Source organism: Heterodontus francisci, chromosome 27, assembly GCF_036365525.1.
Source record: "Heterodontus francisci isolate sHetFra1 chromosome 27, sHetFra1.hap1, whole genome shotgun sequence".
NCBI classification, from domain to species: Eukaryota; Metazoa; Chordata; class Chondrichthyes; order Heterodontiformes; family Heterodontidae; genus Heterodontus; species Heterodontus francisci.
In genome coordinates this window covers 41,395,885-41,417,169 of record NC_090397.1, presented here as the reverse complement: position 1 = coordinate 41,417,169, position 21,285 = coordinate 41,395,885, and the positions used below count along the sequence as shown (strand labels likewise).

At 43.1% G+C, this 21,285-nt stretch overlaps 1 protein-coding gene across 11 annotated transcripts in view; it reads right to left on the bottom strand.

The window, feature by feature from the left end:
- The window catches only part of LOC137384760 (voltage-dependent calcium channel subunit alpha-2/delta-1), an 891,951-nt gene that overhangs the window by 139,196 nt on the left and 731,470 nt on the right, over positions 1-21,285 (bottom strand). For 10 of the 11 annotated variants that reach the window (XM_068059181.1, XM_068059179.1, XM_068059180.1 and 7 more), the window contains one exon: positions 15,980-16,069. The exons of the other annotated variant lie outside the window; for it this stretch is intronic. In XM_068059181.1, the coding sequence (XP_067915282.1) occupies positions 15,980-16,069 (90 nt within the window). The remainder of the gene's footprint in view (positions 1-15,979; positions 16,070-21,285) is intronic. 11 annotated transcript variants of the gene reach the window in all.

The following is a 21,285-nucleotide window of genomic DNA, read 5'->3' as shown; positions in this document are numbered from 1 at the left end:
TGTTCTCTATTTGCTTCTCTTATTTGCTTTTTCACCTCCCCTCTGGACCTTCTATATTCAGCCTAGTTCTCAATAGTATTTTCTACCTGGCATCTGTCATAAGCACACTTTTTCTTCTTTATCTTAATCTCTACCTCTTTTGTCATCCAGGGAGCTCTGGATTTCTTTGCCTTACTTTTCCCCTCCAAGGGAACATACCTTGACTGTGGCTGAACTATCTCTTACTGGAAGGTAGCCCATTGTTCACCTCCTGCTTTTCCAGCCAGCTTTTGAGTCCAATTTATTCACCCCAGCTCCTTTCTTACCCCATTGAAGTTGGCCTTCCCCCAGTTAATTATTCTTTCCCTGGATTGCTCTTTGTCCTTTTCCATAGTCAGCCTAAACCTTATGATACAACGATCACTATGGCCTAAATGCCCTCCTACTAATATTTGATCCACTTGGCCCACCGTATTCCCAAGAACCAGGTCTAGCAGTGCCTCCTTTCTTGTTGGACTAGCAACATACTGTTGTCGAAAATTTTCCTGAACATGCTCTAGGAACTCTTGCCCCTCACTGCCCTTTATACTACTATTATCCCAGTCTATGTTTGCATAATTAAAGTCCTCCATTATAACTACCCTATAATTTTAGCACCTCTCTGTAATTTCCACGCCCATCCCACTAGCTGGTGGCCTATAGACAACACTGAGCAATGTAACTGCACCTTTTTTGTTCCTTAGCTCTAACCAAATTGATTCTGTCCTCGACCCCTCTAGGACATCCTTTTTCTCCAGAACTGCAATGCTCTTCTTATCAACACCGCCACTCTCCCCTTTTTTTCCCTTTCCTATCCTTCCTGAACACCTTGTATCCAGGAATATTTAACACCCAGTCCTGCCCTTCTTTGAGCCAGGTCTCTGTTATAGCCACAACATCATATTTCCACATGGCAATCTGTGCCTGTACCTCACCAATCTTATTAACCACACTCCGTTCATTCACATACATGCACATTAACCCCGATTCAGACTTTATTACTTTCTTCCTTACTCTGACCCCACCTAACAACTTACTATCACTTACTCTCGTGCTATCTATCTCCCCCAGTATTCTGTGCACCTTGTTATTACTCTCTAATACTTGCTCCTGGTTCCTACACCCCAAGTTACCAGTTTTGCTTCCCTCCAATCTGAGCTCCTTCTCAGGTTCCCATCCCCCTGACAATTTAGTTTGAACCCCCCGCAACAACACTAGCAAATCTCCCTGCGTGGATATTCATCCTCGTCCTGCTAAGATGCAACCCATCCATCTTGTGCAGGTTATCAGTAATATTAAAAACCTCTATTGCAAATCTAATCTTCATACCAATTAAAATCAATATGCGCCAATGATTTTTAAATCCAACTTCTAAAGTAACAGAGTTGTAAACACATTCAATTTACTGATATTTATGATTTCACAAATAATAAGGAACAGAAACCTTTTCCCTCCAATTCCTGATTGAAGGTTTGAGCAACCAACCTTCTCCTGGGCCTCTGCAGTCAGTGACCCTTAATCAAACACCACAGGATGTCAAACATAAAACAAAAATATACTGTAAAAGCTGGAAACTTGAAGTTAAAAACAGAACGTGTTGCAGATGCAGACCAAGTTTGTCTGCATCTGCAAAGAAAAAAGACAAGTTAACATCTTGAGGACTCTCCGCTTCTTCCTGGAACAGAGGCCCAACCAGTCCCCATCCACCACCACCCTCCTCCTCCTGGCTGAACTCGTTCTCACATTGAACAACTTCTCCTTCAACTCCACGCACTTCCTTCAAGTAAAAGGTGTCGCTATGGGTACCCACATGGGTCCTAGTTATGCCTGTCTTTTTGTGGGATATGTCGAGCATTCTTTGTTCCAGTCCTACTCAGGCCCCCTGCCTCAACTCTTTTTCCAGTACATTGATGACTGTATCGGTGCCGTTTCCTGCTCACGCACCAAACTGGAAAACGTTATCAACTTTGCTTCCAATTTCCACCCTTCCCTCACCTTTACATGGTCCATCTCTGACACTTCCCTTCCCTTCCTCAACTTCTCTGTCTCCATCTCTGAGGATAGGTTGTCTACTAATATCCATTATAAGGCCACCGACTCCCACAGCTACCTCGGCTACACTTCTTCACACCCTACCTCCTGTAAGGACTCCATTCCATTCTCCCAATTTCTCCGTCTTCAACACATCTGCTCTGATGATGCTACCTTCCATGACGGTGCTTCTGGTATGACCTCCTTTTTCCTCAACCGAGGATTCCACCCCCCCATTGTTGTTGACAGGGCCCTCAACCGTGTCCGGCCCATTTCCCGTACCTCTGCCCTCAACCCTTCCCCTCCCTCCCAGAACCGTGACAGGGTTCCCCTTGTCCTCACTTTCCACCCCATCAGCCTCCATATCCAAAGGATCATCATCCGCCATTTCCGCCACCTCCAGCGTGATGCCACTACCAAATGCATCTTCCCCTCCCTTCCCGTCAGCATTCCGAAGGGATCGTTCCCTCCGCGACACCCTGGTCCACTCTTCCATTACCCCCACCACCTCGTCCCCGTCCCATGGCACCTTCACCTGCAATCGCAGGAGGTGTAATACCTGCCCATTTACCTCCTCTCTCCTCACTATCCCTGGCCCCAAACACTCCTTTCAGGTGAAGCAGCGATTTACTTGCACTTCTTTCAATGTAGTATACTGTATTCGCTGCTCACAATATGGTCTCCTCTACATTGGGGAGACCAAGCGCAGACTGGGTGACCGCTTTGCGGAACACCTCCGCTCAGTCCGCAAGCAGGACCCTGAGCTTCCGGTTGCTTGCCATTTCAACACTCCCCCCTGCTCTCATGCTCACATCTCTGTCCTGGGATTGCTGCAGTGTTCCAGTGAACATCAACGCAAGCTCGAGGAACAGCATCTCATCTACCGATTAGGCACACTACAGCCTGCCGGACTGAACAATGAGTTCAATAATTTCAGAGCATGACAGCCCCCCATTTTACTTTCATTTTTATTTGTTTTTTCTTTTTTCTTATTTTTTTCTTTTTTACAACCTTTTTTTTGCATTTATTTCATTTCATCTTAGTTTGTTCAGTTTGCTTACCCACTGTGTTTTTTTCATGTTTGCACTTGCTGCTGTTCAATATTCAGTCCGTTAACACCTTTTCTGTACTAATGCTTTGTCTTTCAACACACCATTAACGTATTGTTTGCCTTTGCTCCATGACCTTTTGGTCAGCTATGTGACCTTGTCCAATCTACACCTTCTCCTTTGTTATCTTTTGCCCCACCCCCACCTCACTTGCTTATAACCTGTGACTTTTCTAATATTTGCCAGTTCCGAAGAAGGGTCACTGACCCGAAACGTTAACTCTGCTTCTCTTTCCGCAGATGCTGCCAGACCTGCTGAGTGGTTCCAGCATTTCTTGTTTTTATTTCAGATTTCCAGCATCCGCATTATTAACATCTCAGAATATCTTTTAACCTGTTCTTTTTTCTGAAGCCAGCAGACCTGCGGTAGATTTTAAACACTTGTTTCCTTTGTTTCATTGCAAAGTGCACACGAATGGAATGGGCTAACTGTTTTTCTCCTGGGCCTGGGAGGGAAGCCCCTCACATTTGTTTGGCAGCTCAGAAATTCAACTTTGAATGGAATGTTATGAAATGGAAAATCACAGGCATGAACTCTCAACTTTTTGCAACATGACACAAACACCAGCACAACGGTGCAGAGAACCAAGCCACTGCATTTCCCTTATTTCTTGACAAAATTAAATATGCTAATACTACATACATCATTCGCTTATTTGTATTTTTAAACTGTGAAAAGAAGTATTGGCAATAAGAATTTACTTATTTTTACAATTGTGCAAGAAGTGAAATTTGTCAATACATGAGGCTTAAGTGAAAATTCTACTAATGATAAGGAAGAATCATCATCAGGAGCATTCCCCATAAAAATGCCCTTATCTTCAAGTGATCTTGTTACCACAAAATTGAAACTGGAAATATTTGCTTGAAGTGCTCATATTTTATAAGGAAAATGGTTGAATGATTTGTATTTGATTTTAAATCTTAAAGTTAGTTGTCGAAGGTTTAGAAAAAAAAATTGCCTGCTAACATTTTAAATCTCAAGTGCTTCCACTTTCCTGGTAAATTGTGTTCCTGTCATATTGCCCATTCAGCAGTGAGAGAGGCCCATAATTTGCTGTCAAAATAAGGGCAAGGCTAATAATGCTTTCCCTTATTTATGCGCAAATGCCTCAGCAACTTCAGACGAGGGCACATGCCTGGTTAAACACTGAAATCCAAAAGCTGATGTCTGGCTTGTGTTGCTCTACCGTTTCGCTGTCTGACTCACAATGGAAATTCACTGAGCATTGTGAAGTTGCTGTACTTGCATGGTAGACATAAACTAAACTCACCACAGAAAGTTAGAACTAGTCTAAAGTGACGCAAGTACCTGATTTGGGGTTTGCACATATTTATTTAAAACTCTATTAGCTGTCAGAGATTCTTTTAATGATATGCCAACTGTTAACTACTTCCAATTAACTTCCCTGGCAATGAAAATTAATTACAATCGCACTTCCAAATGTATGTTTTAAAAATGTGAAATTTAAAATTAAAGCTTTTTTCTCTTCCACTTTTTCTTCTTTTCCCTCTCTTTTCATCCAATCCTGCTTTACCCCTTTTTTCTTTGCACCCGATTTGACATTGAATTTACCCACTCTAATTCACACTTCCTTCACAGTCCTTGCGATGTTAATTTCACAATTTGTCAATCTGATTGGTTAAGGAGATACACAGTTGCTCACTCTGTTCATTCAGGTTGCAGATGCTTGGTTTCACTCACACTTTCAGAACTTGCGGAACAAAATATCGTCAAGATTAAACAGGCAAGGGCAGTCTAACTACTGGCAGACGTAATCAGATTCACTCCTACAGCAAATTATGGCCCACGATGTCCAAAGTTTTATTGTCATTACTGGCCTGGGGGGTTAATTCTGATGCTGGTAAAGTGTAATGAGCCCATCAGGCCCACTAATAGTCAATAAAATGGAAAATAAATTATTCTCACTCTTGCAACTCGATTTGTAATTTGCTGTTTATATTTTAGAGGTTTTGACGCAAGCACTCTTACAAACATTTCTTTTTATTGTTCATTCACAGGATGTGGATGTCACGAAGAAAGCCAGTATTTATTGTCCATTTCTAACTGCCCTCGAGAAAGGTGGTGGTGAGTCACCTTCTTCAATACAACTGAGTGGTCTGCGAGGACATTTCAGAGAGCAATTAAGAATCAACCACATTGCTGTGAATCTGGAGTCACATCTTGACCAGATTGGGTAAAGATGCCAGATTTTCATGAACCAGGTGGGTTTTTATGACAAGCCAGTATTTCATGGTCAACATTACCATTAGCAGATTTTTATTCTAGATTTATTTCATTAACTGAATTTAAGTTCCCCAGATGTTGAACTCATGTCTCCGGATCAATTATCCTGGCCGCTGGATTACTAGTCCCATAACATAGCCACTATGCTACCTTACACTCTTCCTGCTGAATTACTCTGTCTTCTGATTCCTCTCCTGTGTTGAACTGTCAGCTGCCATCAGCACGATTGGCATATTAGCCAGCTTAAACTAATTACAACCACATTTTATTAGTGTCTGGAGCAATTGCCATGTGCTCACAAAGAAGCTAGCATTATTTTAATAAAAATAAGAATGGTTAGGAAGGCATATGGGATACTTGCGTTTATTAGCAAAGACATAGAATATAACAGCAGGGAGGTTATGATGGAGCTGTATAAAATGCGTTAGGCCACAGCTGGAGTACTGGGCACCACACTATAGGAAGGATGTGATTGCACTGGAGAGGGTGCAGAGGAGATTCACCAGGATATTGCATGGGCTGGAGTATTTCAGCTATGAAGAGAGACTGGATAGTCTAGGGTTGTTTTCATTAGAGCAGGGAAGGCTGAGGGGGAATCTGATTGAGGTATACAAAATTACGAGGGGCATTTATAGGGTAGATAGGAAGTCACTTTTTCCCTTAGCGGAGGTGTCAATAACCAGGGGGCATAGATTTAAGGTAAGGGGCAGGAGGTTTAGAGGGGATTTGAGGAAAATATTTTCACCCAGAGGGTGTTTGGAATCTGGAACACACTGCCTGAAGGGGTGGTCGAGGCAGGTACCCTCACAACATTTAAGAATTATTTAGATGAGCACTTGAAACGCCATAGCATACAAGGCTATGGGCCAAATGCTGGAAAATGGGATTAGAATAGATAGGTGCTTGATGGCTAGCATGGACACGATGGGCCGAAGGGCCTGTTTATGTGCTGTATGGTTGTATGACTATGTTGATTTGCACTGAAACTATTCAAGAAAAGCATTTGCTTCTTTGCCAACCCTCCAATTCTTGCAGGTTTCCTCTCTCTGTTCTCCATTCTTTCTGCCTCATTTCCTTTTCCTTCATGCCCCTCACAGTTTTGTCATCATCTCCATCTCTGCTTGTCTGCCTGTTTTAACTCTTTCATTCTCCCTCTTTCCCTAAGGCTTTCCTGATGTCAGTTTCCTCAGTCTTCTATATGTCTCCCCCTCTCATCATATATCTCTGAAGCATGTACCTTTTCTGTTTACACATTTAAAATTTAAAAAAATCAAAGCCCAAGGCAGCAGTAAGCTGGCAGTTTCGAGGCACTTGGTCAGAGGTGGAGACCAGGACATGGAGTGTAGGTGAGTTTGAAACTGCTGGAAGAGACAAGGGGCATGATATATAGCTAAATAACATACTACGCAGATAACAAATTATTTTGTATAATTCTTTTGATAATTGTCTATTTATTCAATATACTAATAGACCAGATGAGATGCATCCAAAGATACTGAGGGAAGTGAGAGTGGAAATTGCAGAGGTACTGGCTATAATTTTCCAGGCTTGCTAATGTTCCACCCTTGTTCAAAAAAGGGAGTAAAGATAAGCCCAGCAACTAGAGGCCAGTCGGTTCAACTTCGGTGGTGGGAAAACTTCTAGAAACAATAATTCAGGACAAAATTAATAGTCACTTGGACAAATGTGGGTTACTTAAGGAAAGCCAGCACAGATTTGTTAAGGGAAAATCATGTTTACCTAATTTTCTGGAATTTTTGAAAAGCTAACAGAGAGGGTTGATGAGTGTTACGACCAGGTGAGAAAGAGGTCTAGGGTTCCCTTTCAGCCTTCACCTGGTCTTACTGTAACAGGGTTTTATTTTTAAACACACTGTGTTTTTGGCTCCCCCTTGTTCACCGCCTTCCAATTATAAGGTAAAGAAACGAGCACAAACAGGCTTTCTTAGGTTTAAAGAAGAAAAGTGAAATTTTGTTAAAGTTAAGCTTAAACTCTAATTCGGTTGATGCCTACGGATACATGATGCACCCACGCTAGCATGCATATGCAATACACACATGCAAATAGTGGCAGAAAAGAGCAGAAGAAAAAATAAAGTGGAAAAATTTGAGGCAATCTCTGAGGAGGGTTTTTTTTGTTATGGTTCTTTGAGTTCGCTGTAGAGTCCTTGATTGTAGGTAGGTCTTGCTTTTCATTGGGGCCCAGTATTCTTCTTAAACCTTGTTTACTGTAGGAGACCTTTCTCTCTTGGGGTTCATGTGTCTTCAGTGGGTTTTGAAGTTTCATGAGAAAGAGATTGGAGCAGACAGGAGGTCTTCTTCAGTCCAGGAGCATTCTGCTTTGTGCCAGTTCAAACACTGTCTCTACAATTTAAAACTCTCAGTTCAAACTCTGCAACAGCCATTTAGCCATGTGACTAACTGGCCTGACCACATCTGTTTGTGGATTGAATTGGAGCAGGGAGTGGCTCCTTTGTCCACAAGCCTGACTGTTATTATGCAAAACTGTCTTTCCAGCCAGGGGCCTGGCAACCACTTGGATCAGGCCTTCTCTGCTTCCCAGCAACAATGTGAAATTTAATGTCCATGCGGCAAAATTAATATGCCTCATTCTTGGCAGGTGGGGCCCGCATGACAATGCGGGTAATGCTGTTGATGTGGTGTACATGGACTTCCAAAGGCATTTGAGACAGTGCCACACAACAGACTTGTAAGAAAAGTTATAGCTCATGGAATAAAAGGGACAGTAGCGACATGGATACAAAATTGGCTGAGAGACAGAAAACAGAGAGTAGTTATTAATGGAAGGAGGTTTGTAATGGAATTTCTCAGGGTACATTGTTGGGTCCGTTGCTCTTCCAGATATATATTAATGGCTGATACTTTGGTGTATAGGGCACAATTTCAAAATTTGTGGATATTACGAGACTTGGAAGCATTGTGAACTGTCAGAAGGATAATGTAGAACTTCAAATGGACATAGACTAATTGATGGAATGGGCAGACAAATGGCAGATGACGTTCAATGCAGAGAACTGTGAAGTAATTCATTTTGGTAGCAAGAACATGGAAAGACAATATAAGTTAAAGGGTACAACTCTAAAGGGGGTGCAGGAACAGAGGGACCTGGGTGCATATGCACATAAGTCATTGAAGGTGGCAGGACAGGTTGAAAGAGCAGTCAATAAAGCATACAGTATCCTCGGCTATATTAATAGGGGTATAGAGTACAAGAGCAAGGAGGTTATGTTAAACTTGTATAAAACACTAGTTCAGTCTCAGCTGGAGTATTGTGTCCAGTTCTGGGCGCTGCATTTAAGGAAGGATCTGAAGGCATTGGAGAGAGTGCAGAACAGAATCATGAGAATGGTTCCAGGGATGTAGAACTTCATTTACAAAGCTGATTGGAGAAGTTGGGACTGTTTTCCTTGGAGAAAAGAAGGCTGAGAGGAGATTCGATAAAGGTATTCAAAATCATGAGGGGTCTGGACAGAGTAGATAGGGAAAACTGTTCCCACTCGTGAAAGGATCAAGAATGAGAGGGCACAGATTTAAGGTAATTGGCAAAAGAAGCAATGGTGACATGAGGAAAAACCTTTTCATGCATTGAGTGCTTAGGATCTGGAATGTACTGTCAGAAAGTGTGGTAGAGGCAGGTTCAATCAAGGCCTTCAAAAGGGAATTACATGGTTGTCTGTAAAGGAAGAATATGCAGGGTTATGGGGAGAAGGCAGGGGAGTGGTATTGGGTAAACTGCTCACTCAGACAGTCAGTGCAGACACAATGGGCTGAATGGTCTCCTTCTGTGCTGTAACAATTCTGTGATTCCCCACTAGACCATTGCTACCCAACCCGAAGCCGACGAGACCCGACGACATGTTTTGGGTTCGGGTTGGGTCTCTCTTCCAGGTCCAAAATCAGGCTCAGATCAGGTCGGGCTGGATGTGGACAGAGATCAGCACAAACAGAAATCAGAGGTGAGAAGAGTGGGGGGGAAAGAAACAGTTCCAAGTTCCGACATAAAGCACCGAGGTGAAATTAACGCAACCTCTTACACTCTGAAATCTATCAAGTCCGGGAGAAACTGACAAGCCCGGGGAAGATACCAGTAACTGCACTAAGTCCAGAAACATCAACTGAGCTCTTGCTTTAATCTATACTTGGCCCAAGGATTTAAAAATATCTGGAAATAGGGTGATTAAACTTCCCAACCCGAGTTCTCCGCGGAGATTTTTTTTGTTAATGACATTGGAACTTGATACAGTTCAGAAGCTTGATAGTTACATTGCCTGATTTCCTGAAGTGGATACTATTTTTCCCGCGAGTGCTTAGGGTCGCGGCGCCTTCGCTTGTTTGAAATCAGCGTTTGTAAGTTTTTAAACTTTATGATGTTAGTTGAACACGGATACATCAACAACTGGCACCTGTACTCGATCACTGGTCTAAAGCCTGGCTACCTGACCAAACCCAAATACAATGTGTCGGGGTCGGGTCGGGCATTTAAAAAAATTAAAGGACTCAGGCTTGGGTCGGCTGTTGTTGGGTCGGGGCCCGGATTGGGTTTTAATTTTATACCCGAGCCTGGCTTCATCTCCCATGGAGCTGATCACAGTAAGTTGTAGGATATAGTGCCTTATAACAATAGGAACATTATACCATTGCCCATACAATGTATTAATCTACTGCTGAAGTGTAGTTGTGTGTAATTACTGTGCAAGCAATTATAAACATCTATTTTGGTAAGAATATTAATGCTGTATTTCTTTTCCTAATTTTAATGCCAATTGTCACAAGTACAAAGCATCACCAATGTACTTACAATTATGGGGGAAAAAACTTGATCCTTCAACGTGTTTATTAATGCACAATATTAAAAAACAATGCTGTAATTTGGATTTATCAGCTGTACTTGATAATGTTTCCCCAAAGAGGATGATCAAATTGGACAAAAATAGAATCTTCACAGGATAAAGGAAAGATTCCTAAAATATCCTGCACAGTTCCAGTAAAGCATGTTATCTAAAGCTTAATAAATTTGGTCAATGTACTTTGAATCCCATACTACAATGGAGGAATAAGGAGAAATCTGGACCATTTAATTAAAAAGGAAAGGCAAAACGGATTTGAACCGATGAACAAAACATGGAGGTGGGGGAAGCTTTCTTGTGTTTCATGTAGAATGAGCTCCCTGATAAGATAAATAACACATTACTATAAACCAGTTCCGAGCATAACTGAAAGCAATGAGGCTAACCTTTTGTACTCAGTATTTATATCATTAAGAGACAGCTCCAGTTTACCAGCAATGTCGTGTGAGATGCCATATGCCATGGATAACTCAAGAAGTTCATGAAGGGACAATGAGTACTGGTTGAGCTAAACATTAAGGGACAAACTAAAACATGCATGGCTCCACAGATGGCATGTAAAGAAGAAGAAGAAGAAGAAGAAACTCCGTACTGGTTACTGGTGGCTGAGTGCTACTTTACACCATTGGTATGTAAAGGATGTGTCACTGTGGTTGGAGCACTAAATTCAGCACTTAGTAAATGCCGTTGTGTTCTTCAACACCCCCTCCATGACATGATGAATCCCCAGTCTCCCCAGAACTTCGATAGGAAATAACTATATGGCGCATCAAACTTCAATCACCTTCTCGGCTGTCACACAGTTGCAGCAGGGACAGAAATTGGAATGGGCAGTCCTCACTCTCACAATGCTGGCAGTTGGCCAAGAGCAACTTGATTGGTGGCCCAGGAGAAGAAAGAAAGACGGAAGTCACTGGTCTCATTGAAGGGTAACATATCCTCCAAATAATACCTTGAGCCGGATATTTTGATTAAATGTTGTCTCACTACCAGGAGTCAGGACCATTTCTGGGTCCTGATACCGCAAGGGTATGATTTTTAAAAATTCATTCATGGGATGTGGGCCTCGTTGGCTAGGCCATTTATTGCCCACCCCGAATTGCCCTCGAGAAGATGGTGGTGAGCTACCTTCTTGAACCACTGCAGTCCATGGGAGGTAGGTACACCCACAGTGCTGTTAGGAAGAGAGTTCAAGGATTTTGACCCAGCGACAGTGAACGAATGACGATATACTTCCAACTCAGGATGGCGTGTGACTTGGAGGGGAGCTTACAGGTGGTGGTGTTCCCATGCACCTGCTGCCCTTGCCCTTCTAGGTGATAGAGGTCGCAGGTTTGGCAGGTGCGATTGAAAGAGCCTTGGTGCATTGCTGCAGTGCATCTTGTAGATGGTACACACTGCTGCCACTGTGCGTCGGTGGTGGAGGGAGTGAATGTTTGTAGATGGGGTGCCAATCAAGCGGCCTGCTCTGTTCTGGATGGTGTTGAGCTTCTTGAGTGTTGTTGGAGCTGCACCCATCCAGGCAAATGGACAGTATTCCATCACACGCCTTGTCGATGGTGGACAGGCTTTGGGGAGTCAGGAGGTGAGTTACTTGCCTCAGGATTCCTAGCCTCTGACCTGCTCTTGTAGCCACGGTATTTATATGGATACTCCAGTTCAGTTTCTGGTCAATGGTAGCCCCTAGGATGTTGATAGTGGGGGATTCAGCGATGGTAATGCCATTGAATGTCAAGGGGAGATTTTCTCTTGTCGGAGATGGTCATTGCCTGGCACTTGCGTGGCGCGAATGTTACTTGCCACTTATCAGCCCAAGTCGGGATATTGTCCAGGTCTTGTTGCATTTCTACACAAACTGCTTCAGTATCTGAGAAGTCATGAATGGTACTGAATATTGTGGAATCATCAGCAAACATCCCCACTTCTGACCTTATGATTGAAGGAAGTTCATTGATGAAGCAACTGAAGATGCTTGGGCCTAGGTCACTACCCTGAGGAACTCCTGCAATGATGTCCTGGAGCTCAGATGATTGACCTGCAACAACCACAACCATCTTCCTTTGCGCTAGATATGACTCCAACCAGCGGGGAGTTTTCCCCCTGATTCCCATTGACTTCAGTTTTGCTAGGTCTCCTTGATGCCATACTTGGTCAAATGCTGCCTTGATGTCAAGGACAGTCACACTCACCTCACCTCTTGAGTTCAGCTCTTTTGTCCATGTTTGAACCAAGGCTGTAATGAGGTCAGGAGCTGAGTGGCCCTAGCGGAACCCAAACTGAGCGTCACTGAGCAGGTTATTGCTAAGCAAATGCCGCTTGATGGCACTGTTGATGACACCTTCCATCACTTCGCGGATGATTGAGAGCAGGCTGATGGGGCAGTAATTGGCCGGGTTGGACTGGTCCTGCTTTTTGTGTACAGGACATACCTGGGCAATTTTCTACATTGTCGAGTAGATGCCAGTGTTGAGCTGTATTGGAACAGCTTGGCTAGGGGCGCGGCAAGTTCTGGAGCACAGATCTTCAGTACTACTGCCGGAATATTGTCAGGGCCCATAGCCTTTGCAGCATCCAGTGCCTTCAGTCGTTTCTTGATATCACGCAGAATGAATCAAATTGGCTGAAGTCTGGCATCTATGATGCTGGGGACTTCAGGAGGAGATCGGGATGGATTATCAACTCGGCACTTCTGGCTGAAGATTGTTGCAAATGCTTCAGCCTTATCTTTCGCACTGATGTGCTGGGTTCCCCCATCATTGAGGATGGGGATATTTGTGGAGTCATCTCCTCCAGTTAGTTGTTTAATTGTCCACCACCATTCATGACTGGATGTGGCAGGACTGCAGAGCTTAGATCTGATTCCTTGGTAATAGGATCGCTTAGCTCTGTCTATTGCAAGCTGCTTACGCAGTTTGGCACACAAATAGTCCTGTGTTGTAGCTTCACCAGGTTGATACCTCATTTTGAGGTATGCCTGGTGCTGCGTCTGGCATGCCCTCCTGCACTCTTCATTGAACCAGGGTTGGTAATGGTAGAGTGGGACATGTGCTGGGCCATGAGGTTACAGATTGTGGTTGAGTACAATTCTGCTCCTGCTGATGGCCCACAGTTCCTCATGGATGCCCAGTTTTGCATTGCTAGATCTGTTCAAAATCTATCCCATTTAGCACGATGGTAGTGCCACACAACACGATGGAGGGTATCCTCAACATGAAGGTCGGACTTCGTCTCCACAAGGACAGTGCGGTGGTCACGCCTACCAATACTGTCATGGACAGATGCATCTGCGGCAATGTGTGCAATCCGGTGAGATCTTCGAGGAGGCGGCCTCCTAAGTGGCTACCTTTAGGTCTGCCATCAAATTAAGGACAGTGGGTAAGTTCCTGAGGCTGTTGTCCCAAATCAGAGGGCCCGCAGTGAGGTCTTGCCTGCAGCCCCACATGGGAAAGGTGGGTGCAGCTCAGACAGGCGGGAGACAGTGAGGGCACCTCAAGATGGCCTGCAGCTGTGGCCCTCTGTTATCTGCGGCTCCGGTGGGGGAATTAAAGCAAGCCTCAGTGGCTCCCCTGCCAGCCACCAGGCGGCAGTATACATGGAACGGCCAGGCTCAGCACTCAGCGGGGGTCCACTTGTTGCTGGAAAGATCACAGCAAAGTCCTTCTCGTACCCCTCATTAGGCCCCTAATTGATCATTTATGTCTACCTGCCACTGCTGGGTGGGAAGCTGCTGCAGTTGTTCACCTGCATCCAGTAAGATTGCCCAGAGGGAGGAATATGTCAGCCCGTCAACCCAATGCCCAAATCTGCAATTCTGCTGCCGGTCCCGCCTTCAAACTGCCCCTGTGGAACTGGGAAAATTTCACCCCACAATTCCATTGCAACCATGTATCTCCCAGCACAGCAACCAACAGTCATGAGACTCCTGGTGCAGCCTTCAGCCAAATAAAATCAATCTTCTTTAAAATGTGATGGGCTGAAATACTTGGTAGTAGCTGTAGGGGCCAGAAAATTAAATACAGTCTAAAAGTACTTGTGCAAGATGTACCGAGAGGGGAAGAGCCTTCTTGAGAGAAGATGGGCGGCACAGTGGCGCAGTGGTTCGCACCGCAGCCTCACAGCTCCAGCGACCTGGGTTCAATTCTGGGTACTGCCTGTGTGGAGTTTGCAAGTTCTCCCTGTGTCTGCGTGGGTGTCCTCTGGGTGCTCCGGTTTCCTCCCACATGCCAAAAGACTTGCAGGTTGATAGGTTAATTGGCCATTATAAATTGCCCCTAGTATAGGTAGGTGGTCAGGAAATATAGGGACAGGTGGGGATGTGGTAGGAATATGGAATTAGTGTAGGATTAGTATAAATGGGTGGTTGATGGTCGGCACAGACTCGGTGGGCCGAAGGGCCTGTTTCAGTGCTGTATCTCTAAACTAAACTAAAGTTGTCAGGCTCTAGTAGATACATCAAGCCCTGTCACATTGCATCTCACATTTACAAGAGAACTATTTAAAGGTTATGGCTAATGGGTCCATCCCTGACTGATGTTCCTGAGCTTAATGGATATCAGCAGCCTTCCTTGTCCAGGATACATAATTCAAACAGAAATCAAAAACTTGGTGCCCAAATTAGAGGAAAAGCAAAGCGGGCAGGGGGTAACTGATGAAGAAAATAAATCTGCTGTGCAATGAAAATACTGTGAAGTACTTCCAGATCTTTTTCTAAATTATATAAAGGCAAGCTGTATTCTTATGTTTATAATAGCAGAAAGGCAGGTCAACATGACTGATCCACATTCATGTCAGTGAACTGAAGCATTTAAAAGACTGTTATATGAAAAGGAAGAATGTGCAGGGTTACGAGGAGAAGGTGGGCGAGTAGCATTAATTGAATTGCTCTTTCAGAGGGCCAGTGGGGACATGATGGGCCAAATGGCCTCTTTCTGCACTGTAACAATTCTGTGATTCTGTTAGTGTGCCTCACTTGTGTAACAAATACTGTAGCCCTGCTCTTCCTGTCAAACAGCCCATGTTAAGTCTGTATGCTATTGAATTTATGAAACGCCAGTCTGACATGATGAAAGTAAACACAGTAATATTTGAGTTTTCTCGGGATAAATAACTCAATGATGCTTTCGTTTCCAGAAGTGCATTTTTGAAAGTATTTTGCTCAGAAAAATTTCCAAACATTCTGAAAGGGGAAGGTAACTATCATGACACAATTTTTACCAGAAAAAGATGAACAATGTATGAAAAGGAGTAGAATTAAACTGAACTCAATTCTGTCACTTGCTTTATTTTTTAGTAAGATAAAAGGCTTATTTTTTGTTTTTCATCCCCATTGTCAGATAACTCTAGGCTTCCCTAAGTAGAGCCATTCAGTTGCTGTGGCATCTTCCTTCTGCTTGGAATAAAAGGTCCCTAGTGTCGTCGAGAGCTGTACATTCAATTCAAAATAATTCAGTTTTCAGGAGCTCAATGGCATCACACATTGTTTAATTCAGGCAGGAAAATAATTTGAATGCCTTTGACAAGAGTGTTGTGAATAACTGCTCACATTCCCACTAATTCAAGAGCAGACAAGGTGTACGTTACAAAGATTGAATTTTTTTCAGTATCCTTCTTTACCAGTTTTGCGATGTCTATTTTTAAACTTCTATTAAAATATTTCTCATTCAATGCAAATGCTAGCAGCAATAAGTATAAATTGTTCATATCATACCAATGCATCCAGGTACACGTTGGTCCATTGAACTTGTTTTTCGTTTGTGCCAGCTAAAACCATTGGTCTTCCAAGTACATCCAAATATTCCTATAAAAATGAATAGTATAACTGATCACAGAAACATCAGCATTCAAAGCTTTCCACAATGAATTATTCTTAATTTCTGCTATGCTTTATAGATATGCAAGTATTAAGATTTGAGAGAGAAAATACTCAATCGAGAATGCAGGTTTTTTCCATAATGAACTGTTTTACCTGATGTACTATCATAATTTCCTTAAAAAGACTGCAGAATGTTATGTGCTAGCAGACCTTCTGTGCAGTTGCTCATAGTGATTCAAATGTTCCACTCGGGGGAATTTTAACTCCAGGACCACTGGCTGGCAGAATGTACCAGCAGATCATTCTGAGAGGTGTGGTGGGTGGCCCAGCTGAGCCTTATTTAAATAGAGCTGGCGGGCTGCCTGCCCCAAATGGACGTCCGTAGGCAGAGGGAGATTGGGAGGGTGTCAGCAACATAAAAGGGGAGAAAGCCCAGGGAGGTAGCGGCCCAAACTGTAAAGTTTGGTGTATCCTCCAAGATCCGACAGCTTCTACTGTCAAGCACCCATAGTGGACTCTCCCATCCAGTAGGCCACATAAATGACTTTGGGGTCCTACCTACCCAATAGGACCATGATTAGCATAAATTCATGAGGCTCCCATCTGAGTCAGGCATGCTCCTGATAGAAACACGAGTAGACCATTCAACCCCTCTAGCCTGTTCTGCCATTCAGTTTGTACCTGGATGCCATTCACCTGCCTTTGCTTCATATCCCTTGATACCCATACCCAAGAAAAATCTATCAATCTGAGTGTTGAAAATTCCAATTGACAGAGCAACCACAGTCTTCTGGGGAGAAAGTTCCAGATTTCCTCTACCTTTTACAGTCTATCCCTTTTAAAGTCAGAAACTTCAATTGTTGTAAGCAACCACAGGCTGAGGATACAATGTTTCATTATTGTTTGGTCAGGAAACTTTGCAATTTAGAATGGGCTCATCAGTTTTAGGTTTATCTCAGAACACCAACATTTTATCTTGCATCTTCAGTAAAGTGTGTTGTTTGGAGTGTGGCAACTCAACATATTGCTTTCATGTAGTTTATATTATAATTAGCTGTTCTTCACAATGTTGATCTAGGGATGTTGGGATCTGAAGCACAATTGTAATGTTTAACTCTTAAAATGAAACTCTGTTGAGAGCCAAGCTTATTAAAGGTAGATTACTAAAGAAAATGACTATTTTCCTTTTTTTAAATAATGTTTCAATAAAATTTCTCAGATGAACTATGACATCTGAAGTGTGATACGGTGGCACACACAAGGCAAGAGATGCAGTACATCTCTTATAACATTGCTTATAGCAAGTCCGAGGATACACTGTGCTACAAGAACAGTAGCATTTACCACATAACAAATAATATATTATTCTGCATGCTACAGTGCATCTATGTTTAATCTTCAATGCCACAAGGTCTAGCTGCCTGCATCCCTCAGGTCAGTTAGAGGCTAAATCCTCACATGTTTGTGCACCTCTTAAAAAGAAAATTGTGAAACATAAATGTGCATGTGTGTTAGTGAGCCCTCTAAGATGACCGAGAGATGTCTCAAAATGTTTACATAGCAAAGTGTGTCTGCAGATATGAGGGATATTAGTTATTGGTATGAAGTATATGTCCCCATTTTTTGACCCGATGCCATCTCTCAAGTCAAACATCGATTGAAATGAAACTTCATTCATTCTAACCCATAGTATTGTCACACTTTGTTTAAAAAAAAGACTTAATTTCCCAAGCCAGCCCTCTTGGTGACCTCTGTGAACAAATGCTAATTAATGTTAAATTTTACACAATATTGAGCTGTGGGCCTGAGCCCTAGGAACTCAGTTTAGATTTGCCAAACATTTTCATATAAAACCCTTGGACATAACAAAGATAGTAGCTTCTTCCCAGCAATCTAGCTCAGGTCACAGAGGTGAAAGGGCAATGTATTCCAACTCAATGTGCCTGAACTCCAGTATGTTCACTGCAGTCTGAATTTTGAAGCAATGTCTTTCTTTATAAATAACGATAGAAGGATCTGAGCAGGGACATATCTATGATGATACCCCAAGCGTAAAATTGGATAGTCCCCAAAAATGCACACAAGGATCGTGACATGCGGTTAACTTGTGCCTGTTCCTTCTGATGCAGTCAGCAAGTTAATGTGAGGCTAGCACCATTTAAAGTTAGCCTGCATCTCTTAAGGTGGAGGTGCAATCTGGCTGCAGCAATTCTGGAAGTGGTTGGGAAACAGTGTCCAAGCAGGAACAGCAATAGGGCAGAGAGGACGCTCCAAGATTCTCCGACACAGCACTGGAGGTTGAGCAAGAAGTGGACAGGAGGAGAGAGGCCCTCCAAGAACACACTGTGAAGGCAGTAGGAAGAGAAACAAGCAATGAATATGAAGAGTGTTGCCTCGAGGACCTGGATGTAGTGCCGCAAGAAACTCAATGACCTCACCTGAGTGGTCAAGGTCAGTGAATGTATCTTCAAATGCCATGTCCTTACAAATGAACTACTAACCTCACACACTACTCAATTCGGGGGAACAGTAGCGTAATGATTATGCTACTGGACTAGTAATCCATAGTCCTGGACTAATGAGTTGGACACATGAGTTCAACTCCCACCACAGCAATCAGAAAATGTATATTCAAATAATTCAAATGAAAAAAAGCTCATATCAGCAATGGTGTCCATGAAATTACTGATTGTTGTAAAAACCCATCCAGTTCACTAATGTCCCTTAGGGAACGAAATCAGCTGTCCTTGCTCAGTCAGGCCCAGATGTGACTCCAGAGCCATAGCAATGTGATTGACTCTTAATTCCTCTCTGGAATGGCCTAGCAAGCCACTGTCAGTTGTATTCAAGAGGACAGCTCACCACCACCTTCTCAAGGGCAATTAGGGACAGGGAATAAACGCTGGCCTTGCCAGTGATACCCACATCCTGCGACTGAATAAAACAATATAAATTCACCACTCACCCACCAATAATCTCTATCAAACGTGACTCATACCTCACATTCATAGCTTCACCTGGTCTTCCCATACTTAGCACTGCTGCAAGCCTCAGATTAGCATCTCACAGCTTGCACACATTGTCAGTTATTGAACTGTGACAGGCATATCAGCCAAACAGAATGCATCACACACACTGATACATCTCCCTCTCTCTTGCAGGATAGGATGGCACACAAGCACAGGCACAGACAGCAACACCTAACCGGCAGGGGACAGGCACGGCTGCATTGTCCTTACCCCGATGGAGGAGATGGTACTTGCCATCATTGGGGCAGCCATGACTGAGGCCATTTATGCTCATGCCTAATCTTCATTCTCACATTCCACTTCCCCGTCACCCCACAATCCCTTCTGCTTTACAAGCTGCAGATGGTGTCAGCATGCACCTCTTGCTTTTCCTCAGCTTCCTCACCACATCTCTACCATTATGCCTTTCTCCTTTCAGATACCCAAGAGCCGCCCCTTGGCTAAACAATGCCGCAGGAGCAAGATGTGGTAGAGGAAGAAGAAACTGATGATAAAGAAACACTGTCACTTTCTCTGGACATTTCAGCCACCTGCTGCACCATAGCAGCAGAATAATATATTGTGCTACATGGTAAAGTGCTACTATTCTTATAATAGTGTATCCTCTGATTTGCTATAAGTAATGCTGTAGGAGATCTCAGAATTTACATGCAGTGCCGACAAAGCGACGTGCATGCACCATGGTGAATCCTGCTATCCTGGTGAGCCACATGCTCACTCCGCCTGTTTCTCTTTGGCAAAAGTGAATGAAATGTATGCAGCTCTCTGTGCATACAGAACCTTACTGTTTTCCCTCACACAATAGTGGATGGCAAACTGGGAGATGTTGGAAATATTACCTCCTCCAGCTTGGAAGGAGCCAGATGCAAAATAAATTCATGGCCACAGTCACTTTCACAATCACAGGCAATGCTGTCCCAGGGATAGGCACTGACAAGTTGCACCATGGACATTTGCCAAAATTGTTGACTCAGCCACGGACAATTAATCTGTATATGAAATGTATAGCCAATCTAATGCCATCAAAACACAACACAATTTAAAACACATTCAAATATCAATGGAGAGCAGGACAACTGTATGAGCTAGCTAGCAAGTAAAACAGTACGCAATGCAATTTTTTTGTTGTTGACAGAATAGAGCTAGCCTACACCATATCACAGTGTGGTAGGTGGACCTTATCGGATGACCTCTGTGGATTCACACTGTCAGCAGTGCAAATTCATCCAACAAACCATGAAACTCAAGGAGAGGATTGTTACTGTGGTTACTGAGGTGAGGCAGTAAAAAAAAGTTTGCAATAGGAAGGCAGACTTGCACTGCTTTTGTCACAAGACAATTTAACCCATGATGGTCAATGACTGTGCAATTTCTCCACCTGTTTGTCATATATATATGTCTGAAGACAGGGCAGCCAACAAAAGGGCAGTGATCTCCAAATCAGGAGAACTTTATAGGATGGAGCAGATAATACTTTAGAAGAGTCATGTACAAAAAAGCAGAGTGGGACAGGAAGGGACAGAGAGATTAACAGTAGGTAGCCAAGACTAGTTTATTTATCTTGACAGGCTGTTAAACGAGGTCCTGGATTCTGAAATACAGAAACAATAGAACCTCTCACAGACCAAAATGTCATTTTCCAACAAAGCTAGTGACAAAATTAGATAAACACAATTACAAATAAAGAGCGCCCTTCAGCTCCTCCAATAAAGCGATCCTCTTTAAATTTACTTGTGTCTATATCTCATTCTATCACTGTCAATTCCAATTCAGCTCTGACAAGATAATTATTAGCAAAAAGTTTTTCTGCAAAAAGTTGAGTGGTTGTTACTGCATGTGTTATTCAGTTATAAAATGTTTAGTCACTATCTGTAAGATTGCACTCCAGACTAACCAATTTACGTCTATGTCAGTTAGCAAAGGTGCACTTTTAATGTAATGTAATTATATGATACAGACAACTTTCAAATGATATTGGTCACTCAGGTTATCTGCCCTCAAACTGGATAGTAAATGATGCACATTGCAGTTACTGATCTTTGACACATTTGTAAAACTTGTCCTTTAATCCAATTTTCATCAAAAACCAAACAGTTAATGACTGATGTTATCATCTGCATACTTCTGGCACATGTTGCCAGCACCCACGTGAATGACCTACCCAAAATGGCG